Here is a 27,968-nt window from a genome sequence, read left to right on the forward strand (position 1 = left end):
AAGAGGAAAGGAAACGGATCCTACCTGGAGCCAGTAGAAAGGAACGCAGCCCTGCCCATGCCTTGATGACGCTTGTATTGGATTTCCGCCCTAGACAGCTAGTATAGCTTTCTCACCTTCTGATCAGTGTGGATTCATGGGTGGTTTTCTTTTTTATAAGTGAGTTAAAAATCTATTTCTGTCAGCATTCATTCTTACATTCCAATTGCCTCAAATTTGGCTTTGGGGAGCCCCTTCAGGACCCTGTGGCGTGTTCTCAGCCCTGTGACCGCCCTCTTTCTTGGCATAGCAGTGTATTCCACGCTTACCTCGTGCTTTCCTTCCCCAACTTGAAACCAGGACACAAACTCCAAAAAACCTTTTAAATTTATTGTGATCATTGTATCTCCAGAAACTGAATATGTACCCTGGATTAAGCTATGTCACAATCTTAATGAATATACAAAATTGAGAAAAACAGTATGAGTAAATTAAAACTTCAATAAGTAATAAACATAAAAGTAGAAAAAATAGAAATCCATTTCTTAATATATGAATTGTGCATTTACAAAATTAGTTGGATCGTTTATCCATAGTTGAATATTACTTATTGCTAGAGTGAAACAGTTCAGCTAATTCCTCTTCGTATTGATCGTTTTTATAGAGATAAGCTCTAGGAAACTTTAGAACACACGCTCTTGAGCATTGTACTGTGCTGTTTCTTATATTATACTTCCCACTGCTTTTCTTATAACAATATTGTAAAGACAATATAACAGTGATTGACCATTAGGAAAACTCCGTACCTGGGCTTTACAAGTTTGCTGTGGGAATGAGAAGTATGGAGTGTCTGGCCTTATGGTTCCAGTCCTCCTGTGTCTGCTTGGCACGGTGTTCCTGCTAGGGCTGGGCAAGTGGCAGCAGGGATTTATGAATGTTTTCACATAAAGTTATAAAAAGAAATGCTTATCTTTGACTCTTGAGGCTGAATTTTGTTCCAGAGCCTGTTCATATGTTTCTGTATTATACTCACTCAGAAATTGTTCAGTGTGCAGTCCTTTAAAAAAAATTCATTCTGCCAAATTCTTCAGTTCAGTTCAGTTGCTCAGTCGTGTCCGACTCTTTGCGACCCCATGAACTGCAGCATGCCAGGCCTCCCTGTCCATCACCAACTCCCGGACTTCACGCAAACTCTTGTCCATCAAGTTGGGGATGCCATCCAGCCATCTCATCCTCTGTCATCCCCTTCTCCTCCTGCCCCCAATCCCTCCCAACATCAGAGTCTTTTCCAATGAGTCAACTCTTTGCATGAGGTGGCCAAAGTATTGGAGTTTCAGGTTTAGCATCAGACCTTCCAAAGAAATCCCAGGACTGATCTCTTTTGGGATGGACTGGTTGGATCTCCTTGAAGTCCAAGGGACTCTCAAGAGTCTTCTCCAACACCACAGTTCAAAAGCATCAGTTCTTCGGCACTCAGCCTTCTTCACAGTCCAACTCTCACATCCATACATGACCACTGGAAAAACCATAGCCTTGACTAGATGGACCTTTGTTGGCAAAGTAATGTCTCTGCTTTTGAATATGCTATCTAGGTTGGTCATAACTTTCCTTCCAAGGAGTAAGCGTCTTTTAATTTCATGGCTGCAGTCACCATCTGCAGTGATTTTGGAGCCCAGAAAAATAAAGTCTGACACTGTTTCCACTGTTTCCCCATCTATTTGCCATGAAGTGATGGAACCAGATGCCATGATCTTCGTTTTCTGAATGTTGAGCTTTAAGCCAACTTTTTCACTCTCCTCTTTCACTTTCATCAAGAGGCTCTTTAGTTCCTCTTCACTTTCTGCCATAAGGGTGGTGTCATCTGCATATCTGAGGTTATTGATATTTCTCCCAGCAATCTTGATTCCAGCTTGTGCTTCTTCCAGACCAGCATTTCTCATGATGTAGTCTGCGTATAAATTAAATAAGCAGGGTGACAATATACAGCCTTGACGTACTCCTTTTCCTATTTGGAACCAGTCTGTTGTTCCATGTCCAGTTCTAACTGTTGCTTCCTGACCTGCATACATGTTTCTCAAGAGGCAGGTCAGGTGGTCTGGTATTCCCATCTCTCTTAGCTAACAATTTATAGTGATGTGTAGAAAGAGATTGAATATAATGGGCCAGGGAAAATGTTAGTCTTTCGGGGTATATAGAAGCCTCACATGATTACAGACATTCTTCTTAGCCAGGAGTCACAAGCGCAGAGTGCTCTCTGGGGCCTGGCAGGAAATGGCTAAGGCAGGCCAAGTGGTGAAGGTGCTGAACCCTGGACAGTGAGGGTCTGTACTGACAGAAGCATGTGCACGTCTCTGCTTGACTGTTGCCTTGCCAAAGGGAGAGCCCAGGGTCACCAGGGTTTTCAAGAGAAGTCCAGAAATCTATATTTTTATATGAATTCCTCTAATTGCAAAAGATTAGAAAATAATTTAATTTTTTTTTAATTTTTAAAAAATATTTTTAATTCATTTATTTGGCTGCACGGGGTCTTAGTTGTGGCACACGGAATCTTCAGTCTTTGTTGTGGCATGCGGTATCTATTATAGCTCCCTGACTAGGGATCAAACCCGGGCCTCCTGCATTGGTGTGCATTGGTGGTGTGGAGTCTTACCCACTGGATCACCAGGGAAGTCCCTCGATTTTATTTATCTATTTTAACACATTAAAATTTTTTTTTTTTTTGGCTGTGCTGAGTCTTCCTTGCTGCACAGGTTTTCCTCTAGCTGGGGTGAGTGGAGGCTACTCTCTAATGGCAGTGTGCAGGCGTCTCATTGGGGTGAATTCTCTTGTTGCTGAGCATGAGCTCTGGGCCATGAGGGTTTCAGTAGCTGCGGCACAAGAGGCTCAGTGGTTGAGGCTCCCAGGCTCTAGAGTACAGGCTTCATAGTTGTGACACACCGGCTTAGTGGCTCTGTGGTGGCATGTGGGACCTTCCTGGATCAGGGGTGGAACCTGGGTCTTCTGCATTGGCAGGCAGATCCTTTATCCCTGAGCCACCAGGGAAGCCCCCCTCAACTTTTTTTTTTAAAGCACAATGAGAACAAAGAAGCCAGGTCTGCAGATTGGTTTCGATCCGCACATCACCAGTTTATCATGTCTCTGGTCTAAGATATGCTGGTGATCAGAATTGTTGCACATGGGGCTATCTAGAACAGGGCTTCCTAGCCTTTTTTGGTGTAGTGAGTGGTGTTGGCAGTATGGGGAAGCCTGTGGGTCTCTTCTCAGACTAATGTTTTTTAGGTGTATTTTAAAGATACACAAGACTACAAAGAAAATAAATTGTATTGAAATATAGTCTCAGAATATTTTTCAAAACCAAGTTTGTGATATGTATGCTTTTTATTAGTGTGCTAAATAACATGACTTAGTTGTGGGTCTGTTAACTCTATTAATTTTTAAATACTGTGAGAATAAGTGATTTTTTTGGGGGGCTGTGCCTTGCCGCTTGCAAGTATCTCAGTTCTCCAACCAGGGACTGATCCCAGGCCACCGCAGTGAAAAACCTAGAGTCCTAACCACTAGGCCACCAAGGAACTCCTGAGAATAAGGGGTTTTCTAAGATAACTGAACAACTGTAGAAGAATCTTAGAGTACTTGCTGTCTCTGGGCGGCAGGGTCACAGGCACTGCTAGTACCATTCCGCTTTGCTGCTTACATTCCTGATTGAAGGTACTGTTAAATTGCAACTAGAAATTACTGAAAACAAGGATGTCATTTCTCCCCCCACCTCCACCCCATGTTTTGTGAAGCCCCATGGACCTCAGGTTCTCTGGTTAAGATCCCCTTGTTCCAAAATAATCCACTTATTAGTAGCATAAGGATAGCAGTATAATGTTATTTTGTGTAATTACGATACGGCAGCCACCATATTACTGTTTATCTCTTTTATGCCTTTCTCCACAGTTAACTTTCCTGTTATTGAACTTGATTCTGTTTTTCTTTAGAACGTTATCACTTGTCTTACAAGATTGTACGAACAGACAGTCGCCTGGTACGCAGCATTCTGACAGCCCATGGATTTCATGAAGTAAGCTCATTTTCATTACCTTACCTGATTTGCTCAAAAGCTGAAAGTCCCAGCTACCTAACTGACTATGATCTAACAAGGCTAGCTCTAGAAAGTACATGGGACCCCTACTTAGAGATGATGCAGAATTTGCATTGACTTTCTGAGTGGCTTTACCATGAAATACATGGAAAACATTTCCACAAGATTGTGTGGGTTTGTTTTTTTTTTTTTTTTTAATTTTTTTCCTTGCTATGTTTTTAGGCATGGGCTAGAGGCAGAGATGTCCATAAGGAATTGTCTAATACTCAGTTAGAGCTCTTTGATTATAAGCAACAGAAACAGACTCTGCCTAACTTAAACCAAAAAGGAAAAGGAATTTGTAGTAAAGATGTGCATAAAGTGGCTAGCAGAATCAGAGGAACAGCTGAAAAAGCAGGCCTTTGAAAGGGAGACTGCAATAGCCCTAGGGATCTGGCAACAGAAGTCTTCAGGACCACCTTTGCTGCTGTGGAATTAATTGACTCTATTCATTGTCCTTATGCCTTTCTCCACTCAAGAGCTGTATTCTGGAGATGGAATGATTGGACTAGCTTGAGTCAAGGGTCCACTCCTTGGGGGAAAGGAGGGGTGGGCGATTGGCAGATCCTTTAAAAGAAAATTGGGAAAATGGGGATGTTGGTATCAATAGGGACAGGTAAAAATGCTGGACAGACTTTCATTGTAGATATTTTGAGACAATTGATAAAAGTCTAGTTGTTCACTTCTTATCTTACATTGAGATGTGAAGTAGACATTTTGAGGAAGTTCTGATACCAGTTTATATCCTGTCTTTGTTGATCTTTTATCTACAGGGTTTAAAGTGGTACCTGCTACATCAGAGGCAGAGGATACATAATTGTTGAATGAATGAACAAATGAATTCTAGTGAATGAATGAATTCTGAGTTGGTATAAGGTTTTAGATCTGATATCACTTTATACTCAGCATCTGCAAGGACAGTCTGATAAGGGAGTCCTCATCTCTTACTTTGATATGTAATAATATTAAGAGGTATCATGGACTTCTATAAAAGAGTTAATTCTACTCTTTGTAGGTAGTACTTGCCCAACTCTCACAGTTCTTTAAACTTGCTTATGCCCGTGTTCTTACACTCAGCTTTTTTGTCTTACTAGGCTCAGATCCTAATGGGCCCACCCCCATGAGTGCTCTGTGGGTGAATAATCTCTATGGCTTTTTCTTCCATTTTTCTTCCAGGGGCTGTCTCTGGTGGTTCTTATCTTGTCTTTTTATCTGCCTTAGGTTCATCCGAGCAGCACTGACTATAACCTAATGTGGACAGGATCCCACCTGAAGCCCTTCTTACTTCGTACCCTCTCTGAAGCACAAAAGGTTAATCACTTTCCCAGGTAATGCTCTTGCAGCTACTTTGCTCCATTTAAAGGTACCTGACATCGAGGCATGTAGCCAGCAGAGCTAATTAACATCTTTTAAAAAAAAGGAAAAAAAAAAAAAAAAAAGGAAAAAAAAAAAAAGAAAAAATAAATAAAAAAAAGGAAGTCTGTGATATAGGGCAGCTGTGTATAAATCAAACTGAGGTATTCACCTTCTTGGATGTAGTTGAAGACTTTGTGAGGGCTCTGTAGGATGGATGGTTTTAAAATACACTACTCTGGATTGCAAATCCCATAGATTCTCTTTCCTCAAATCGAGCTGCATGTGAGCCCCTCAACGTGGCTAGAGTCTCACCTCTCACCTCCTTTTTCATTTACTGTTTTTCCCCTTTATAAAAGAATAGCCCACCTAGATTCTTAATATGTATATTATGCAGAGATGTAAAACTTTCCAGGGTTCCAAACATGGAATGAAAAAAATTGATGTTTACTCCAGATAATAGTATAATGAATCTTTTAGCCTGTTAGTGATTTCCATTTCTTTGCTTTTTAACAGAGTTAAAGAAGGACATGATCAAGTTGTCAGCTGATAAATCATTAAATATAAATTTTAATGATAGGTCGTCTTTTGGCTTTTGACTTATAATTAGTAAATAGTTCAAAGAATTGAGGATCATTGCTGTATTAAACTTCTTCCAGTCAATTAGGTTAATGTCAGCCTCGAGAGGCAATCCTGCTTGGTAGCTAGAAGCAGGAGCTCTGTAGCCAGGGTACCTGGGCCCCGATCTCAGCTCTGCTGACTGATCTTGGGCAGGTGAGCTTTCTGAGCTTCAGCTTCCTCATTTGTAAAAAGAAGATACTAATAACACACACTTTGTAGGACTATAGTGAGGATTTTAGATATCAAGATCTGAAGTGCTTAGAACGTCACATGCCTGCCTCATAGTAAACACTGTATATAAGTGTTAGCTATTCTGTTTCTCAGTGTTTACATCTGTGAAAGAGGAAACAGGAATAGAATTGATGCTGAATCCCCTGCTTTATTCTAGCAGTGAGTAATATTCAACGACAGAGAGATACATGGCCTGCTGGGGAAGAGGGCAGGTAATCTCATCTATCTAATGAAGAGATGCAGATCTAATAAAAATTGTGTTAATTGCTCAGTGGTTATGTTATATTTTATTTCCAGGACTTATGCCCCAGTTACTCACTCAAGAAGTTTTCTTTTCAATCACTTCATGTATTTTACTCCTCATTTTTATGAAATGAAGTTTTCTTCTTGATTATTCAGTTCTACTGTCTCATATTTAGTTAATGTGTATAAATACCCAGCTTATGCTGTCTCCAACATCAAATAATTTCTTCATCATCTTAGATAAATGTGTATTTTAAATCTTTTCAACAGGTTCCAGTTTTATTTTATATTTGAGCTTCATGGGCAGAAAATAGTTTAAACCTTAGTTTCTTCCTTAATGTCTGGAAGATGTGACTGGTTTTCTAAATGGGTGACTGGGTAGTTGAAGTAAATCAGATGCAGCTATTTTAAAGAAATATTTAAACAGTCTTAAAATAGCCCACAGTAGAGACTGCATTCCTAATGCCTGTTAGTAATATATTATTTATTTCAATAGCTTTTGAAATACGCTGTAGGTATATAGGAATTCCATCTCAATTTGAACTCAGTATTCATAAATTCTAACCTGTTTTCTTGACTCCTGTTTGAATTGTAGGAGCTCAGCTGACTCATGTACAAGAAGAATGCAAACACTTAAAATGTTTCCAATATTATTGTGCGCTCTTTTAATGTAACTTTTTATTCTAAATAATTGTAGACTTTTAGAAAAGTTGCAGAAATAATACAGAATTCCTTTGTTTTCTTTACCTGGTTTTCCTTTTGTTAACATCAGTTATAACCATAGTGTAATTATCAAAATGGAGAAATTGATTTTTGTTTGATATATATTATAATCAAAAGTTATAGTCTTTATGGTGTTTTGATGAATTGTGTACTGTGTTCCTGTAATGATAGGTCAATGTATGGATAACAGACACAGCCTTATGATCACAGGAAATTAAAAAGTATTAAATACAATTTGTATGCACATTTTTCTTATAGAAAAGGTATAATATAATGTAAAAGACACAAGTATTGAATCTGTTATGGTAGGCTAAGCTGTTTGTGGGAAATGTAATGGAAGAAGTAAACGGAAGGACAAAAGTGGGGAGTCATGTCTGGGTGGGAGTATGAGGGTGGCTTTTGGGGTGCTGGGAATGTTCTGTGCTCAGTGGTGGTCACACAGACTGAAGTTTATCATGCTCTGCATTTGTGACTTGTTTATTTTCCTGTTTATATGTTAATTTCAGTAAAAAATGTAATATTTTAAAAAAGTGAAATATTTACTGATGAGGAGAGCCTTTCTTTTATAATACTTAGAAAATGCACAGTGGCTAATGAATCCTATTGTTATTGAGGTTCCCTTGAATATACTTAAAAGAATACTGTTATAGTTTTATTTTAAAACTATATTTGCCATTCGTTAGATCCTTTGGAACAATTTAAGTTTATGATGAAAAATCTTACATGTCAACTAAAAAGATATGTGGTTTCCCAAAATTTGTATCAGGAGTACCAAGCAAAAATGTTTGGAGACCACTAATACTGGGTAGCTGTACGAGAATGTGTTGTTTTTCTTATCCTCTGGTTTATTGTTTCTAATTGCTTAATGATAAGCGTCACTGGGGGTACATTACAGTCACAGGTCTTAATTGCAGATTCAAGGAATCACCATTTCCAGAGAAGGTGTATATTTAAAAAGCACCTTCCAGGTGCTTAATCTTTCTAGGTAAATATATTCCTAGAAAGTTATATATTTTAAAAGCAGTGAGTGATCCATATCTCAGTCAAGTTCAGAAATCACTGATTTAGACCAAATCAGTTTTTTGGACCATCTGTAGCAAAATCACCTGGAGTGCATGTTTAAATGCAGAATCCTAGACTTCATCCCCCAATTTTGGGAGATGTGATCTTGGAACATTCATTTTTAAGGAACTTTATGAGTGATTCTTATGCACACTCAAATTTGAGGACCTCTGCTCTAGATCCAAGGAGGACAGTGGGTAAGGAAGAAGTGTTGGTGATACCTAGATCTTGCAAAGAAACCTTTGATTTTAAGAAATCAAAGTGAAAATTTTGAACTGAGCAACAGATGGAATGTGTTTTTAATGGTTACAGCAAAGATTCTTGGATGGTCTTTAAATAGTGCAACAAACCAGAGACTCATGAGTGCGGTCATGGCTAACTGAAGCCCATCTTTGTAGTTTGCCAGATTCCAGTCCCTGATCGGTAGCAGTGATTGCCCTGGTTTTAAGGTGATCATTTCCTTGACAAAGTGATAGATTTGGGGTATAAGACTGTCCTCAGTAACTGCTCATAAACTGGGAACTCTTTAACATAGGAAAACCTCTGAGTCATAGTTTACTGAAACGGCAATGCTTTTATGAAACTTAGGTCATATGAACTAACCCGGAAGGACCGACTGTACAAAAACATCATTCGAATGCAGCATACACATGGATTCAAGGCTTTTCACATCCTCCCCAGACCTTCCTGCTGCCAGCTGAGTATGCGGAATTCTGTAGTAAGTGCTTGACTCCTGGTGCCCCATCCCTCATCCCCATTCCCAGCAACTGAACTTGGAGCAGAGTTATTTACTCCCAAGGGCTTTTCAAATGCTTAAAAAGTTGTTTCTTGAGTAAAACAGGTGCAGAGATAACTTTAACACTGTTTTATGCTGAGTATGTCTGTGTGTGTTTATTCTTAGTAAGCTTGTCAGTGTCAGGTATGTAAGGACACACTGGGGTGTCATATAAATGTGCTCCTGTCTAGCATGGAAAGTCCTTCTTCACTGGTGAGTTAGTGCCCATGTAAGGAAGAATGTACTTCTGCGTATGAACCACAGAGGCACCCTTTTTGGTATCTCTCTTCCTCTTGTCATTTAAGGAATGTTTGTCACGTCAACTTTTGGACATGTGTGACTTATGTTCTTCGGGGGTACAAGTATCACGCATCTTTTAGTGATAGGGTTTAGAGGTGCCAGTTTGTCACCCTGTTTCCTTGGAGTTTAGACTAATTGAAATATATTCATGGGAGTGAGATAGCAATGCGGATGTCTGCTGTCTTGCTGGTTAAGCTAGATAGGAATGTGTGGCCTGCATACAGGTGTCATTGTTTCTTTTGCCTTAAAGTGAACTTAGACCTCTTTATGTCCAGACAGAGGGGACAGGCTATTTCAGGTTTTGCTCCTTGGTGTGCAGAGCCTGTCTCTGCACAGGCTTAGTGCACAGAAGAGGCATAAGTACAGAGAAGGAGTGAGGCAGGTCTTTTGGGAGAGTCTAAATAGAAGCGAAGAGCTGACTCATTTGAAAAGACCCTGTGCTGGGAAAGATTGAAGGTGGGAGGAGAAGGGGACGACAGAGGATGAGATGGCTGGGTGGCATCACTGACTCAAGGGACATGAGTTTGAATAGACTCTGGGAGTTGGTGATGGACAGGGAGGCCTGGCGTGCCGCAGTCCATGGGGTCACAAAGAGTCAGACACGACTGAGCGAATGAGCTGAACTGAAGTAGAAGCAGTGATAATAGCTGATGAACATTTTCCTTCTGTTAAGCCCTCTTCTAAGTGGTGCCTTACTCTGAGGTAGGAACTGTTACTACTCCCAGCTTTGTAGGTGAGAAGACTAAGGTACAGAGAGGTTAAGTATCTTTCTGTAGATTATACAGCTGTTTGGTTCCAGAAGCCAAGCTCCTCACCACTGTGCCTTGTGGCTAAAGACACTGGGCGTGTGCACACAATGACCATCTCTCAATACCTCCCTTGAGAGAAGCCACTTCTGTGAGGGAGATCAGATTTGACACAGGATAGACGGATAGTTTTCTTCTCACTAAGTCTGAGAGAGAGACTCTTCCTCTATTATGAGGAAGCATGGAAAGAGGAAGAGAAAGTTTGCTCTAGACTTCCTGGCTTTGATTCTGTTAGCCTGTTGGACTTTGAGTCTGGTCTGGTCGCCCAGTGGGGTGTTCATCCTCTGGGACTTGCGTCAGGGGTGGTCACAGGCCTCCTCCTTCACCTCGGAGAGGCCGTTCCTCTGACAGCACCTGTTGCCCGTGCTGGGACTAGTGGCTCAGTGTTGGTCCACAGCAGGCTTTGGAATGGGTCAGAACAGAGAATTCAGTACATGAATTAAGGTAACTTCAGAGCAACAGTGTACTCAGAGCTGAACATTTGCAGTTAGGGATTTTTGTTAGGGGTTTTAGCCACGATACCAGAACCTCCTGTGTCTTACCTTTCTCCTCTGTTCAGTGGGACTGTTACCTGTATGAATGTTATAGTGCTGGGATGTTAAAGTAGCTTGATACATGGAAAGCACTTGGAGTGGGGCCTGATAGGTACATAACACATGTTCAATAATATTTCCTATTTCAAGTTATGTTGAGATGCATTGTTACATAAAAAAAGTAAAAAAATTATGTAGGAAGCCAACATGATAGCCTAAAAATGCCTCAGCTACCATGTCAGCAATGTAAAAGGGTTCCTGACAGTGAACACCTCCTGCTGTTGAATCCCTAATGAGAAATCAAAGTCTAGAATAATTCTGTATTAAACACTAAAGGGATATTAAGTTGAAAATTCCCTTCTCCCTCTCCACTAGTTCCTATTCTGTGGTTCTTCCCCACCCTTTGGAGGCCGGTTTGAGGGCTGAATGCTCATTCAGAAGGTTGGATAGAGTTAGAGTGCCCCATCTGTTCAAGCCTGACCTGTTTTTCAGTGGAATTGCTACTGCGTAATATTCTTCAAATTCTAATGGGTTCTGCATTCTAGAAGGGCAAGAGGAGTGTCACGTTTGGACCTGGTGTGGGTTTGAGGTGCCTGCCGGCTTCCACGTGATGATGTTTTACAGGCAGTTGTAAGGGGAGTTTTGAATTTTTGCCAGGGATATAGATTCTTGAAGTTGTAGATGTGGAGGTGGATATGATTACCATGGACGAGAAAAAGAGAGAGAGGAAGAACCACAGAGAAATCAGAGGGGAGAGAGAGGTTGAAGATACGAGCAAAGGAATGAGATCCCAGACGAGACAGGAGAGAGTTTGATCAAGAGCGTGAGTAGAAGGGTGAGTCTCTCCCCTAAAAGGTGGAAGGAAGGAAGCTAAGTGGTCATCGAGATAGCACTTTTCAATGGGAGGGAAGCAGGTGAGTGGGTTTATGTTACAAATCACCAGCCTTCTTGGTGAGGAGGGCGATGAGGACACATACCAGGAATGAGGGGCCTAGGGATGGGTTTGGGTGTTTGAGGGGCAGAAAGACGTGTGAATAGCCTGCAATGGGCCTTTGGAAGAGAACTGGTGAGGAACATGAGGGCTGCCTGAAGATGCTAGAGATACCAGTCAAGGCGGGTCTCATGAATTTGTAGCTTTCTGTTCTTATAAGGGAAAACCTGAAATGCATCTTTGCAGAGCCCAAGCCCACAGACCAAACACTGCCTCAGAAGATGAAAAAGCCTGGATATTGCCAAACTGTTTCCAGTAATTAGAATGTGAGGCTTGGAATATACGGACCAGATCTTGCTAGATTCCCAGTGCCACTGCTGCTAGTGTAATGGTGTGTGGTACAGTTGGAGGTCTGTGACACCAAACATTCTAACCAAAAATCTTGCCAGCTGCAGCCTCATCCCCCGAGTGGACAACTTTTCTAAACAGGAAGAAGGAAACAGCAAGGCAGACAGGGTGGCGCCAATATCAGAAAGGCAGAGACCTTACCCTACAGCCCAGCAGATTCCTGGTTACTCCTCACGGGCCAGAATTGTGTGCTCTGGCTATCTTTAGATGTAAGAGAGGCAGAAATAATTCAAAGGAATGGGCAAAACTTTGATGTCAGCCAGTTAATTGCAGATGACTGGATTTCATAGCAATCAGTAAACTTATAGAATCCTAATAGTAGGATTATGAGAGATCTCATAATTTGAATTTAAAGCCTGCATTTTAAAGATGAGACTGGATAATTAGAGCTCAGATCTTCCTACTCCTGGTTCAGTGCTTTTTCCATTAGACCGAGCATGCTGCCACCCTAGGAGCTAGAAGGCACTGGAAAGAATTGCAGGCCCCTGGTCTAGTATATTTCGTCCTGACAGACTGCCCAGCTCTTTGCCCTGCCTCTGCTTCTGATGCACATTTTTGCAACCTGTGAAAGAAATCAGTCCTTGTTCTGAAATACAACAAATCAAGGAGAAACACCTAGCATAAAGGACAAATTTTTGGTATTTAAGATTTTGAGAATATGATAAAAGTGAAGCACCAATAGAAGCAGCAACTTCTGATAAGGCCCATCCACAAAGTAAGGTTTGTTAAAAGTGTTAGATGGCAGAAGTTGCATTTAGCTAGATTTTCCCTGTTCTGAAAACAAGCTTTTTCTTCATTCATTTGTTCCCAGAGGGTTCTGTCTCCAGTGAGGTGTGGTCATTTTCTGTGGCATTCCTGTGTTCCCCTCCTTCCTCTTTGTGAATGTCTGATTTCTTGCTTAGTGTCTGGCTTTCTGCTGGGCTAATCTCTGTGAAGGTGAAGACTATCTGCATTCCACACACTCGAGAACTGCTTGACATGTGTTGGGTACTTAGAAGTACTGAATGAATGAAGTTTAAAAAATCTTTTTGTTTTCTTTTAATAGTTCCTTTTGTTTTCAATCTATTGTAATCTCAGAATTTGGGGATAATGGCAAAATTTGGGGATACATATACATATATTCAGTGGCTTCACTTTATAGAGATTAATAAAGGTTAATTTGTCTTATAACTGTAAATATGCCATCCATTACAAGACTCTAAAATTACATAAATTATATTTTTTGAAAGGTAATATAGTCATGGCACAAGAGAAGTACAAAACGATAATCAGTGAAAAGCCTTTTTCCTCCTCTCTTTCTCAGTCATCTAGTTCTCCCCAGAAGTGATCAGTATAGTATTTATACATATCCTTCTAAAGATATTCTGAGTGCTTACTAGCACATGACTTGAGTGTGTTTGTGACCAGATGGAGTGTATGATAACCAGTGCCTTGCACTTGACTTCTTTTCACTCAGCAGCCTGTCTTTGAGCTCATTGCCTCTCATTAATAACATTCTCATTTGTGTGTCTGCTTAGTATTTCATTATGTAGAACAGGTGTCTGGAAACTCCAGCTTTTGTGTCAAATCTGGTCCCATGAACTAAAAAAATGGTTTTTACATTTTTAAATGGTTGGGGAAAAACAAATCAAAGATGAATAAAATTTTGTGGCATGTGGAAATCATAGGAAATTTGGTGTCCATCCATAAAGTTTTGGGGGACCCAGCCATGCCCCTTTGTTTACATATTCTTTCTGGTGGCTTTTGAGCTACAGTGACAGAATTGAGTAGTTGTAATAGAGATTGCATGGCCTGCAAGATTCTTGAAGGTGGTTTGTGACAGTAATAGACTAACATCTGAATATGTGCCTTATTTTGTCTTCATCTTCTCATTCAAGAAGGGAAATGATGGAAGAAATACATTATGTAATTTTGCTGTCTCCTTTTTTCTCCTTATCTCTTTCCCTTCTCTCTCTATCTTCTCATTTTTAAGGCTAGTCCAAAAATACAGGTTATTTTAGCTGCTGTCCTTCACTTGGAAATTTGGAAAATTCTTTGGGTACCTGAGTAGATAACCATGTTGAAATTTGAGATAATAAACTCATGTCCTTTCTTTCTCCCCCCACTTTTTTTTTGTCTTCCAATATTTTGAGCAGATTCATACTCAAAGGACCGGGGACCTTGGATCGTAAAACCAGTGGCCTCTTCCAGGGGGCGGGGCGTCTACCTGATCAACAACGTGAGTTTGTAATGGGGGCACACTTGACTCTGTTTGTTCTTCCCTTTGTGTTAGCTGAGTGTGCGTTCAGAAGTGTACTTTGAGGGAGGGCATGAGTCTACTGTTCACCTTACTGGCAGTAACCTCCTCCCGTGCCAGCAGTTACTCTACAGCTAATGTCACTTGATTGAATTTGGGGGGAGGGCAGCCTTTACTGTCAACAGAAAAGAAGTACTTTTTCTGCTTTCAGCATTCTGTCTTGCAAATTCCTCCACACTAAGCATTAGCTGGTAGCACGTACATTTAATTTCTATCGTGGGGAGAACTGTGGGTTCCTACCCTCAAGATCATCAAGCAAATTAACCTTAATTTAATTCGGCATGGCATCCTTGTTGCTCCTGCCAGCCCCCCTTCTTCCTCCTCATCCGCTTCTTTTTTCAGAAGTCATCAGTATCTTGATTCTTTGCCAGATCCTCATTAAAAGTTGTTTTTCAGTTGGACAGATATACAGAGTAAATAAAGTCTTAACCCCAGTCTCACTCATTAGACTTTTAACAGTAGTTAGTAACTCAGTACAGTTGATTTGTGTTTTATCTTTTCTCAACTTTACATTTTGTTTCTTAATTCTCAGTTTGATATTCACTGCACGCATATCGCCTCCTATCCTCCCTTCCACATTCCATCTCTAAGTTCAATTACTTTTTTATTGTTTTTATATTTTAAAGGTTTATCATGTTTACATTCTCTTCAATAACTGTGATTCAGTTTCTCTGCTTTATAAGTTGAGTAAAAAATTTAAACTTACGGAAATTTTACAGATGGGAATTCTGGAATTTAATCAATATTTCTGTCTGGGTCTTTGTTCATACTTCCTTCTGCACATTTGGTCAGCCCTTTCAGTTTAGAAACTAGTGATTTTTCTTTATTTCAGGGAAAATCATTCATTTTTGTCTTGTTCTCCTTCTGAAACTCCTTTTTGAAGCATTTTGGGTCTTCATGTCAACTTTTTTCCATTTTAAACTCTCTGTCTTTTCCCATCATTATCTTCTGGATCACCAGTTTGAGTGCGATCCATTTTATCATTCATTCCATCTACTGTATTTCTATATTAGCTCTCATAATGTACAAAAACTCTTATTTTCCGATTTGCCTTTTTTTTTTTTTTCTGGATAACATCTTGTTATTGCTTAATAGATGCAGTTTGCCAGCTGGTCTTTCTGACCATACGGATTGAAAGCTTTTTAAAGTTCTCTTTTGTTCCATGACTTTTCTTGGGCCCTTTTTTTTTTTCTCTTGAAATTGTGTTCTCTCAATTTTAGTGACCTTCAGTGTTGAGTCATACTAATGAACGGAAGAGTAGACTGATTGAAATTGACGGCCGGCCTGGGTTCCCCCTGCCATTGTATAGGACCGATTCCCTGGACAGGAGGGCGGACTGAGCTTTGTGGCAAGGGCAAGGCCTGTTGACTGTCAGTCTGCACCGTAGGTTGCTGTGGGTGAGGATCGTTGCCTCTTCCCTCTCCCTTGCCAAAACAGGACTGGTCTGATTGTGGATTTAAAGGAAGTAAAGGAGGAAACAGACAGAACAGGCTCCATCTTGAAAGGAGGACTCCATCTTGGGCTGGACTGTGGACTTTGAGCTCTATGCCCAGTATCTATGGAAATGACATACCAACTGGAAAACCAGACCCCCTGGATGGAAGAGCCCCAGGGCTCCTACCTAGACTCTCCCTCGCCTAAACAAATACCCTAATTATCTGTGTAACCGAATAGAATCATAAATTCTATTATGCTTATTGGGGTATGACCACAGGCCTATTGATAATTGTCCACGGTTAACTACCTAGGCTTAAGGCATACGAGTCACGAGTTTAAGGCATATGAATCATGGGTTAACTTTGATTGTTGCTTTCTTTTCCTTTGTTCATACTAGTTTCAGGGAACTTGGGGAGGTAGGTTTGAGTAAGTACACTTAGGATTTATAAGGTTTTCACAAAAATTGGTCGGGTTCCCTGCACTCCACTATCTGCATTGCCCTTCTGGGTGAGTTTGTTTCCCGGAACGCAAGGCTATAACAGAGGAGTTTGGCGATTTCCCTCTGGGGCGGCGCTGCCCTTCCCCTGTTTTCCCTTTTGTGTCTGCCACGGGGTTGCAGAGTTCCCCTCCTCTGTCAGATCCCTGCGCCCACGCACACAGACGTCCTCCCGTTAGGTTTCATTCTGAGGGCTAAGCTGTGGCTGTTGAAGGCCTGTTGGCCGCAGTGTTTTAAACACCATTTGTTAATTAATTATCCTATTCTTGTCCCTTGGCTCCCTCCTGCTCTCCATATGCGTGTTCACTGCCAGCTTGGAACATCTCAGATGCCTTCTTGGGAAGATCACTCTCCCCTCTGTGATATGTGGGGCTGGGTCTTCCTCTGCTGTTTTCTCAACCTGTTCCCATCTGCTTTCCGTCTTTCAGGATTTCCTTAAACCTTTGGTCTTTTGTTGGTTCCTTTAACTGTTTCTAGCTTTGTTATTTATCATTTCATTCTTTTAAAAATATCTTCTCTGTCCTTCGAGTGGGACCCTGGAAGGGAGGAGAGCTGGAGATGGATGTTGTGTGTGCAGTTGGTACACCGTCTCAAGTTTCCCAATTCTCTTTCTCTGCACACGATCTGAGCTACTTTCTATATGTGCAGAAACTGATTTTCTGAGGGGTCTTTCACATGGGAAAATCCTCAAATTCAGTCTGGACTAAAAACTGTACAGTAAACACTGATAGCCAGACCTTTTATGCTGGAGAAATACCGGATGTGGTTCTGATGCAGCAACTGTGCAGCCCCAGGCCCAGGCTACAAGGCCTGCTCCTTGCCCTTGGGTCACTCCGGAGGGCTTCTGCCCCGGGTCTTTTGTGGACAGAAGGCCCTGGTCATATGCCGCAGAGCTCTCTTTTCTTGTTTCTGTTCTGACCTTGGTGTGACGGCTCCTGTCCAACAGCTTTTCCTCCAGCTCCGCGCCAGGAGCTCCAGTGTTGTTTGAATCTCATAGACGGCCCTCGTTTGGGTTTGGGTTTGAGCTGCCAAATGGAATTGCTATTGAAAGTCAACTGTGGTACAAGTTAGCTTTTTATTTTCTTAGACATGAGTCAAAAAGAATAGGATCTATTCCCAGCTCATCTGGGACGTTTTTCTCTTGGAATGCTCTTTTGCCCTAGTGATTTGTTATTTTAAAATCAACATCATAAAGAATAGAAAAGTTAAACTTTCCTTGGTGGGGCTGAGAACCCCGTGCCCTGACTCTTCCCTGTCTCATAAAGGGGGTGACAAGTCTTTAGAGAAGGCGCGTTTGGCAGACTCTCCTCCTGCCTCCCACCTCTGCCTGGACTAACTCCCTGGAGACCCCCTGCAGAGATCAAAGTACTTGGCGGGACCCTTTGCCTGCCCCCTCTCCCTCAGTGAAGCTTTGGAATGAGTCTGATTCTTTGAGGTCTTTGGTGGAGGTGCCAGACAGAAGCCTGGGGAGATGCCAGCAAGCACCAGGGGAGCTGGCAGCATGTGGATGTAATGGGAAAATATTCCCAATTTTTCTCCAGATCTGGAATTTTATCACATCTTACCCAGACCTACAAACCATACAGTTAATACGCTCCTCTCCCTCCCTACACACACCACACACACACACACACACACACACACACACGGCCTCACCATCTCCTCTGTTCCATACCTGGATCCTTTCCCATGGAATATGTGACCCATTAGCCAACTAGATGAAGTAACTCTTTCCAAGGCTGCTGCCTGCTTTCCTTTTAGACTCGAGGGGAATGGAGAGGGAGGGCTCTGCTGGAGGGTCTGTGAGCCCCACTAGTGTGAGTGGGTGAGGCGTGCAGGGTAGGGCAGAGTTAGGTGTGAGGGCCAAGTAAAAACACCTTCCCCTGTCTTCCCACTGGAGCAAGAAGGGCCTCTCATTAAAAGTTCCCCATAATAGTCATAACCTTTTGGAAAATATCTGCAAATAGCCACTTTTGCCATTACGAGAATAGGACAAAGGATAGGAAAAGCATTCCTTGCACGTAACACTGAAGAGAGAGGAGTGTGAGCTCCTACAGGTGGGAGCATCTTGGCTGGTCTCTGTGCTGGGCTCTTTAACTCTGGAAACACAGCATAAAGGAGCAGAGTCGAGTTTGCTCCAGCTCCTTCAGTAACCGTGACTAAATGCCATATTTTCCCAATTTAGTATATTCAAATCAAGGAGGGAAAAGATCTGGTGTTTTCCGATTAAGGTATGGATTTGATTATGGAAATCAAGTTTAGTCATCCTTGTCTCACACATTATCCTTGGTAAATACGATACGCATATCTTCTCTGAAATTTTGAAGTATCAGGAGAGTTATGGTTAGAAGAGTATTTAGGTCACTGTTCACCCCTCTGTTTGTGAATATAATTCTCCACAGCTCTCTTGTTTCTGTCTGCTCATATGCTCTCCATACGCTCATAGGTCTCACTGTTCAACAGATATTTAGGACGTCCCTGCTGCCTGCCAGGTGCCAGCCTGCCTGAGGAGTAGGATCATCTCCTAATTCTTATGACTCTTTATTGTGGGAATAGGGATTGTCTCCTAATTCTTACGTCTCTTCATTATAACTGAGTGCACTGAATCATATGAGTGGTATATGGCATGCTATGAGGCATGCTATTGGATTGTGGTACTCAGTAAATGGAACTACACAGATACTGTTGAGTTTGCAGTACTAATAATAACTGATATTCCTTGAGCATTTACCATGTGCCTACCACTGTACCTCCCAAATACAATCTCACTTAGTCTTTTTTATGAGAATCCTAAAAGGTCGTTACTATTCCTTCCTTAGTAAGTGAAGATTTTAACTCAGGCCTGCCTGGTTCCAGAGCATACCCTCTTGACCGCTGTACCGTTCTATCTTACAATAACTTAACAGATACCATGAGCTTTAAAGTCAAATTAGAAAAATGGATGTGTTTCCCGACAATTCAGATTCTTGCTTTAGCATACTTAGGAGGGCAATTTGAGCTTAGAATTTACATCATTTAAAATGAGTTAATTGGGGATGGATGAAAATATCAAGAAAATATTTGGATGAAAATATGAAAAAGGCTTGAAGATGTTAGAGATTTCATTAGTTGCTTATCTGTATATTATAGTATACAAAAAAAAAAAAAAAACTGTATTCAAAACCATTCTTGTGTGAACTTACAGTTTAATTCCTCATGCAGACAGAAATGAGAGGTATAGACCATTGAACAAGTTATCTGAACAGTGTAAGAGGTTATGTTCTGCATAACTCAAAGGACAAATGTATATAATGAGGAAGGAAAGAGAGGAAATGAGCGTGGACGTTAGCTAGAGTGTCATAGAGTGAAGACCATTACCAGTGTCCTCTCTGGTTCCTAGGAAAGCTGGGTGGTGAGATTGGGTGGTCAAGTATCCATTGTAGCCTGTAGGTGTTACTTAGTAGAAAAAGAGCTGCAATTGTTTACTTTTAGGTTTGGAACACAGCCTGTAGCTTGCTGCTTTGTACTGTGATTGCATCAGTTCTTACACCCTAAGCTGACTCAAAATAGAGATAGTCTGCGTGAGAAACTGATCAGGAAATGGTGTGGGTGACCAGAGCCAAAGCATGAATCAGTAGTGATGTTGTAGTGTCCGTATGATGCATAGAAATGGCTTGTGAAGTTGTGTTCTGAGTGAGATGGCAGCAGTGGGAAATGAGAGGGAAATCTTATCATCTTCACCCCGGGGTCACAAAATTATCCTTTTAAAAAAAAAACAAAACTGTAGTACTTAGGATAACAAATACATTTTTATAAAGACAACTTTTGAATTGGGGGGACAGTTATTTTAGGTCAGAACTTGGGAGAAAAGTTGAAAATAGTGCTTAAGAACTGAGTTTCTGAGGCAGACTGGGTTCAAATGGTGCTCTATCACTTCTTAGCTGTGTGACTTTGAGCAGTTTCCTAACCCTCTCTGACTCGCTCCTCATCCATAATATTTGGATGGTGTTAGACCTACCATGTGGGTGTTAGATGATGATTAAATGAAATAATACTTGTGAAGGATAAGAGCAATGTTAGCACATAGCAGACGTTCGGTACGCTTGTAATTTTTTTTCCTGCTAATGTTAATAGTGTGTCTGTTGCTGCTACTATAGTTGTTATTTTCACAATTATCATCAGAGACGCTTTCCTTTTCGAGTCCTTTTGTCCCGTACGGATTGTGGTGACTGACAGCTGATTTTTTCTGTCTTCATCTCACTTGGAGTTGTTCTGTTCCAGATCTTTAATCAAGAATCTACAGTAATTTCCTGTTTCCCACTATGTTCAATCTAAATTCCTCTTACCAGGGGTTTAAATCCCTTTGCCAGTGGGGTCTTCCTTTCTAATTATCTAACCATATTTTTCATTATTTCCCAATTGAATCTTTTAGCCCTAGGTCACTGAATCTGCCCACTCTCCTTTCTACCTGGGCTTTGTCTTTACACACCGGCCTCCTTTCCTTTCCACCGTGTGCTTGCTAGCTTTCAACACTCCCTTCTGAACCTACTCATCCTGAACCAGCCTTCCCTGACTGGTCCTCCTGGCAGGTCTGCATTTCCACTGGGCAACCTCACATCTCACACCTGTAGACATGCTGCTTTGTGTTCTTTTAAATTCTGTATTTTGCTCTCCCTCTCCCCAGTCATCAGACTCTTTGGGAGTAGAGCTTGGGCTCCGTGAGGGCAGGGATCTCATCTGTTTACTTCATCACTGTATCCCCAGTGCCTTATGCAGCACCCATCAATACTCATCATTATTTATTGTATAGGCAATTCTTTTTCATTGAAAAAAATCTTTAAGAGATCTAGTTCAATCTTTACTTACAGTGGCACAGTAAGCACTATTAAGTGAATCAATGAAACATCCATCCCATTTCACGGGGAAAATGCCAGAATCCTTTGTAGAAAGATCTGTAAATTTCTGAGTAACTTGATGAAAGCCTTCCTGTAAGAATAATGGTGGTATTTTAAAATATCCAATGTGCTTTATTTACATTGGGAGAATGCAAGTTTTTATTTATTTTTTTTAAGTAACTTTTATTTTCTTGGTATTTAAGTATTTAATATCATGTATAAAAATCTTTAGAGCTGTTTAGATTCTGTTTATTATGGGAGAGGTGCTGTGTAAATCCCTCCCCGCCCCCCCCCCCCCCCCCCCGGCCCCAATAACTGGATTCTCACAATGTTTATGGAAGTGGTATATTATATGGCCAACTAATGTATGGGTAGCTTAGAGGAAAACTTTTCTTAAAGTTTTAGTTTTCCATATTATCATTTCTCAAAGGTTAAGAACTTAGCTTCTTTACAGTAAGCTAGGTTTCCTTTGCATTTTGACCTTTCAGTTTTCTCTTTGCTCAACAGCCGAACCAGATTTCCCTGGAAGAGAACATCCTGGTCTCCCGTTATATTAACAACCCCCTGCTCATAGATGGTGAGTTGTGATTAAGCCTTTGACTGGATTGGGCTAGATCTCACCAAATTTTTTTTTTTTTAACATTTTTATAGTCTTCTCTAGTAAGTGTTTATTAAGCTAGTGTGAAATGCTTGGCAACTGTGACTCCAGAGATGAAGCTGGTTTCTTACCTACCTCATGGGATTACTTTGAAGATGATTTTGAGATGATAAAAAACAGTGTGTTCTCTTGTTATAATAGTAACAGATATGTATGGAAACTATATATGTTTATGTGGTATAATCATTATTTATCCTCAAAGGTAAGGTGTGTGCACAGTGTTTGTTTCCTGGGGGAGAGGACTGTTTTTTCTTTCACATTTCTCTGTTACAGTTGTCCTGTTCAGTTCTGTAACAAAACCAAGAGCTTAGTTTTTCCCTTTGCACCCTGTTTTTTTTTCTAGATTTCAAATTTGATGTGCGCCTCTATGTGCTCGTGACTTCCTATGACCCTCTTGTCATCTATCTCTATGAAGAAGGACTAGCTCGGTAAGAGACCCTCGGGTGTAGGGTGTTGCTAATGTGAGTTGACCCACTGAAGAGTGTGTTAAGGTCAGGTCATCGTTCCTGTTGTATTCAACTCAGGAAAACAGGAGTGTCCCCAGAGGAGCTTCAGATTACAGAAATCAGTCTTAGTTTCATTCACAGTCTCACCCGCATATCCATGCACGTGAATAAGCCTGTATATGTACACGCTTACCTTTCCCAGCTGGGATCCAGGATCATATTGTGCTCTCATGCAGCGGTGATAAGGTAGGAAAATTCTCGGGCCACTATGCTTCACAAATGTTCTAGAAAGGAAAAAAAAAATCCCACATGTATATAGCTGTTATATACCGGACATTTATTGTAATGCTCACAACAACCTTAAAGTTGAGGTAATTTTGTAGCTGAAGGAACTGAGGCTTAGAGAGTTAAGGAAACTTGAAGTCACTTCCCTGACGTCTCCAACTGGTTGACAGTGGAGAGGGCATTTAAACCCCTGGATCTGACTCCAGAGCTGAAGGCTTGAGCTGTTTCATGACCTCTTGTATTTAAGAGAGGGGCATTAGCCACTTTTTTTTTTTTTTTAATTTACAAGTCTTTAATATATTTTTAGGGATTTTATACACACACACACACACACATATATTTTTGTTTTTCTTGAGGTACTTTGTAGGTTTTAAGGTAGTGTGACTTACAAAATAAAGTTCAACTTAATTTGAAGTTTCACTTCCTGTATCCATAAAATTTTACAGCTGACAGTGTTATTTTAGACCCCTTAAATCGTTTAAAATAAGGATAAATTTGGTGTGTTTGTGTTCTTTTCATATATATATATATATATATATATATATATATAAAAGCTAAGTCGCTTCAGTTGTGTCCGACTCTGTGTGACCCCGTAGATGGCAGCCCACCAAACTCCCCCGTCCCTGGGATTCTCCAGGCAAGAACACTGGAGTGGCTTGCCATTTCCTTCTCCAGTGCATGAAAGTGAAAACTGAAAGTGAAATCGCTCAGTCGTGTCCAACTCTTAGTGACCCAATGGACTGCAGCCTACCAGGCTTCTACATCCATGGGATTTTCCAGGCAAGAGTACTGGAGTGGGGTGCCATCGCCTTCTCCGATATATATATATATATACTTTTTTTTCCCCAAGTAGCTTGCTCTGAAGTTCCTTATATAGTGTAGTACTTTAGGAGGTGGTTTGCATCTGTAAAAAGCATGGCCTATACGTATTTCTGTGTTTTAGAAAATGTACTTCAAAGATGAGAAATACCATGAATAAAAGAAGGCTATCCATATAATTATTGGTGTTTTGACATATATTATTATATTCTGGTAACTGTTCTTTTAGAATCATATTTTAATTATTTTTTAGACTTCGACGTTTTTGATACATCCTGTGACTAGGGTCCGAGGGCGAGAACACTCAACTGGATTCTAACTGCTTGAGCCATGTCTTCCCTTTACCTCTAGGTGGCACTGACAGCATTTATAAGCCTGGTCATATTCTTTACTAAGATTTTTGAGTTTAAATCCTGGGAACACTGATGGCCACTGAAGCACCCTAGTTCTGATCTCTGGTTCCTTGAAAATTGAGGGGGAGAAAAACGAAAACATTTCTCAGTGTTTAGATAAAGGGCTGAACCAGGTATCTGGGCACAAACTACTAACTCTAATCATATTTTCCTGGAAAAGTTTTCTGTAGTGTTTTGAGACACTTGTGCTCTCAGATTCTGATGTATAGGGATAAAAGCTGAGTATATTACCTAGAATGAGAAGACAGTGAAATGGGCCCCTGACTTCTGCTCAGGTGTATAAAGTGCTGAGGGTCCCTTTTGTAATCTGAGATGTCTGAGCTTCCCTCCTGTGTGTGTCATGAGCTTCTTCACCTCCACTCATCCTCATTCAACTTGTCTCCTGTACCCTTCTCAGGAACTGATTATGTCCTGCCATAAACTGGACTTCTTTTTTTTTTTTTTTAACTTTTTATTTTGTATTGGAGTATAGCTGTTCAACACCCCACTCCAGTACTCTTGCCTGGAAAATCCCATGGATGGAGGAGCCTGGTAGGCTGTAGTCCATGGGGTCGCTGAGGGTCAGACACGACTGAGCGACTTCACTTTCACTTTTCACTTTCCTGCATTGGAGAAGGAAATGGCAAGCCACTCCAGTGTTCTTGCCTGGAGAATGCCAGGGACGGGGGAGCCTGGTGGGCTGCCGTCTGTGGGGTCGCACAGAGTCGGACACGACTGAAGTGACTCAGCAGCAGCAGCAGCATAGCTGTTTAACAACGTTGTGATAATTGCAGGTGAACAGCAAAGGAACTCATTCTCCCCTGAACTCACCTCCCATCCAGGCTGTCACCTAATGTTGAGCAGAGTTTCGTGTCCTATAGTAGGTCCCTGTTGGTTATTCACTTTAAATACAGTCGCATGTATATGTCCGTCCCAAACTCCCTAGCTGTCTTTCCTCCTGCAATTGTAAGTTCTAAACTGGACTCCTTTTATTTTTAAAATTTATTTACTTTTAATTGAAGGATAATTGCTTTATAGTCCTGTGTGAGTTTCTGCCAAACATCAGCATGAATCAGCCATAGGTATACACATGTCCGCTCCCTCCTGCGCCTACCTCCCACCTCCCTCCCCATCTCACCCTTGTAGGTTGTTACAGAGCCCCAGCTTGAGTTCCCTGAGTCATACTGAGAATTCCCATTGGCCATCTATTTGATGTATGGTAATGTACTAAACTGGACCTCTTTTTTTTTTTTTTTTTTTTTAAGAGGGTTCATGAGAGCCTATATTTGTAAATTTTAAACCAGCTGTGACTGTCCATCATCATATTTCTATTAAATGTCATTTACTGTGCTTGTTGCAGAATTAGGATGAGATGACCTGGGTAGACACCCGTGGCCACACAAAACAATCTTCGTGTTCTGACATTCTTGTTCTTTGGTAGTTGGGGGAGGAATCACATAGAGCGTGAGGAGCAGCACTGAATATCTAGTCTAGACTGGGCTTCTTGAATGGGGAGAAGGCCTCAAGGTTATGCTCACTGTTTCTCCAGGATCTCATCGCGCTGTGTTTTGCATATTATTCCAAAGGTATTTCACCCACAATATTAACACCCTCTCTATTGGTAAAATTTGGTGTCGTTTTAAGCCTCAGTCATTCGGATATGAAATGAGAGCAGTACTGATATTTATTATAGAGTTTACTACAGACATGCAAGTGCTTTGGCTGTTGGGTGTGCGTTGGAAGTCAGAAACCACTGACCTGAGTAACTCTTGTCTCTTGCCTCCAGCTGGAACTGAGTATATATATGTATATTTAAAAAGTGGACGCTCTTCCTCAGAATAATTTGGAAAACAACTTTGTAAAAATTTGGATTAAATTGAACAAAAAAAAAAAATGAATTTTCAAGGCTTTGGCTTATTTTACCTGAAAGTATGCTGCTGCTACTCGTGCTAAGTCACTTCAGTTGTGTCAGACTCTGTGCGACCCCATAGACGGCAGCCCACCAGGCTCCCCCGTCCCTGGGATTCTCCAGGCAAGAACACTGGAGTGGGTTGCCATTTCCCTCTCCAATGCGTGAAAGTGAAAAGTGAAAGGGAAGTCGCTCCGTCGTATCCGACTCTTCGCGACTCTATGGACTGCAGCCCCCCAGGCTCCTCCGTCCATGGGATTTGCCAGGCAAGAGTACTGGAGAGGGGTGCCATCGCCTTAGGTGAATGTGAAATCCTTACAATGGTTCATTATGATAGGCTATTAGTCCTGGGAGGGTGCATATGCTCTGCACAATAGCTTCCATGTGCCTAAGTCCCTGTGTCTTAACCACTGTGTATCTTGGCATTCATCTGTTGCTTTTTAATCCTCAGAAGCCGTTTGACTGTGTCATTACATTCAACAATAGTCTACAGCATCTCCAGCTCTGCAGCCTCTAGTAATCTTGGGTCACGTGTGTTTTAAATAGACATTACTGAAGATAATCAGTTCGGGATGAGATCACTAGACCATTTTACTTTGAGGCTCAGCAAGAAAAACCATAATCTTTCCTAAAGAGACAGAACCAGTGGCAATGTAATTGGTTTCCTTCTTTAGAAAAGAATGATTTTATCCCTTATCACTTCCATTTGGGGCCTCAAAATTCATGTTTAAGTGACAGAAAGATTAAGTTCTTTTTGCAAGACAGTTCTGTGAAAAAAGAATTTTGTGTAAATTCTTTACATTCTTAAATTTGCTGAAGAAAAAGACCCAAAGTAGGTTCTTTCTAGGTAAATCATTTGATTTGTCCTTGCTTTGTTTACATAGGAAGTAGAAAAACTCTCATCATTTTCTTATATGTGAGCCAATTATTGAGACTTTAAAAAAAAACTGTGTTAGTGGTATCTGAGTCCAGCATTTTGCCCCGTCCTAGTTGTGAGTTTCACGTGTGTGTTGCTGTTTTGCACCAGCAGGGGACACTCAAGTTTCCAGAGAGGGGTGCAGTTCTCTACCGAAATGCTGTAGGTTCTTTTTCCTGTCAGAGGTGGAATCCAAAAAGCCTTTGTCCTGGATTTTACAGTTTTAGGTGGATCCAGTATGTGGTCTAAATGATTGGACGAGGCCCTTTTGGAGACAAAACTAATAGCCAAATTTTCACTGAAACAGGAAAAATAAAAAGTTAGGGGGAAAAAAAAAAACCTTAAAACCAAATTGAGTTGAAAACCAAATGTGCTATCCGGTGACCCAAAGATAGGTAGCGCTGGCCACTGGGGGGAAATGAAAGTGTCCATCCAGGGAACCAGGAAAGTTCCACTCACGCTCTGGCCTGGGAGGAGGGGACCCTGACAAGGCCCAAGTCGGGGACCGCCCCTCTTCTTCCTCGGCCATATTGTTCAGTGGAAATTGAGAAAAGATCCCAAAGCATTTGAGATGCCTCTCCCTTCCTCCCCCACCCCCAGTTCCTTCTTCAGTAGCCTTCCTTGCTAATTAACACTGGCTCCGCTGGGATATTTACCTTTTCTCTGCTGGATTCCTGTGGTTTTGAAAGAATTCAGGTACTTGCCGGTTGCCAAGGAATTCAGATTACCTCACAGGCTGCACACTGTCCAGAATCTGCCACCGCAGTGAGAGGGGGGGAGAGACACCAACCAGGGGGAGAAAACCCTCTCCAGCGCTCATTGTCACCCTCCCTGGCAGGCCCCGGCTGTTTGTGAAGTTTGAGTCATTTCTGGCTCCGAAGAGCAGAGGATCAGGCTGGTAATCCCCTCCCAGACGGCTCCGCAGGGCGCTGCCTAGTCATCGCAGCACTTTGGCAGTCTCCGGCCGCAGCTGGTTGACAGCAGATCAGAGAGCTGGTGGGCCTCTCGTTCTCTTCCATGAGATTTTTCTGGGTCAGGCCGGGATGAAACCCAGTGGCTTCTGGCAAGACTGCCCGAGGTGCCGTCTCTTCATCCTCCAGGCCTTTCTGGCTCTGAACGGGTTCCACCTGCTGAAAGATAACACGTGTGCCACAGCCAGGGTCTCCTGAGAGCTGGCCTCCTCTTACTTTGTGCAGTGGTGGTGAATGTTTGTTAGAATATGTAGCTATCAAAGCGGGGTCGGGGGTGCGGTTTTAACTGTCCTCCATCTGGATTCCCTGTGACTCTGACTACGGTGTCATATTCATAGAAGAACAAAGTAGTTTTTGAATGAGGGAAGAGAGTTTGCA

The 27,968-nt window shown here is 41.5% G+C and overlaps 1 protein-coding gene and 1 long non-coding RNA gene across 3 annotated transcripts in view; one reads left to right on the top strand and one right to left on the bottom strand.

Annotated features, from left to right (window-relative positions):
- TTLL5 (tubulin tyrosine ligase like 5) overlaps nucleotides 1–27,968 on the top strand; it is a 317,558-nt gene that overhangs the window by 17,170 nt on the left and 272,420 nt on the right. Inside the window, 7 exon segments of the mRNA XM_059890944.1 lie at nucleotides 3,963–4,045; nucleotides 5,327–5,433; nucleotides 8,927–9,009; nucleotides 9,012–9,056; nucleotides 14,227–14,309; nucleotides 21,702–21,771; nucleotides 22,196–22,280. Of these exon segments, the coding sequence (XP_059746927.1) occupies nucleotides 3,963–4,045; nucleotides 5,327–5,433; nucleotides 8,927–9,009; nucleotides 9,012–9,056; nucleotides 14,227–14,309; nucleotides 21,702–21,771; nucleotides 22,196–22,280 (556 nt within the window).
- Nucleotides 349–27,878, bottom strand: LOC104973250 (uncharacterized). 2 transcript variants are annotated; one of them, XR_009496247.1, is made up of 3 exons: nucleotides 27,276–27,878; nucleotides 22,492–22,582; nucleotides 349–1,927 (listed from the first exon to the last, which is right to left on the bottom strand). It is a non-coding gene; the product is annotated as an uncharacterized lncRNA (long non-coding RNA). The 2 variants fall into 2 exon arrangements; XR_809512.4 differs by lacking the exon at nucleotides 349–1,927 and adding an exon at nucleotides 19,151–21,285.

This window comes from Bos taurus, chromosome 10, assembly GCF_002263795.3.
Source record: "Bos taurus isolate L1 Dominette 01449 registration number 42190680 breed Hereford chromosome 10, ARS-UCD2.0, whole genome shotgun sequence".
Lineage (NCBI taxonomy): Eukaryota > Metazoa > Chordata > Mammalia > Artiodactyla > Bovidae > Bos > Bos taurus.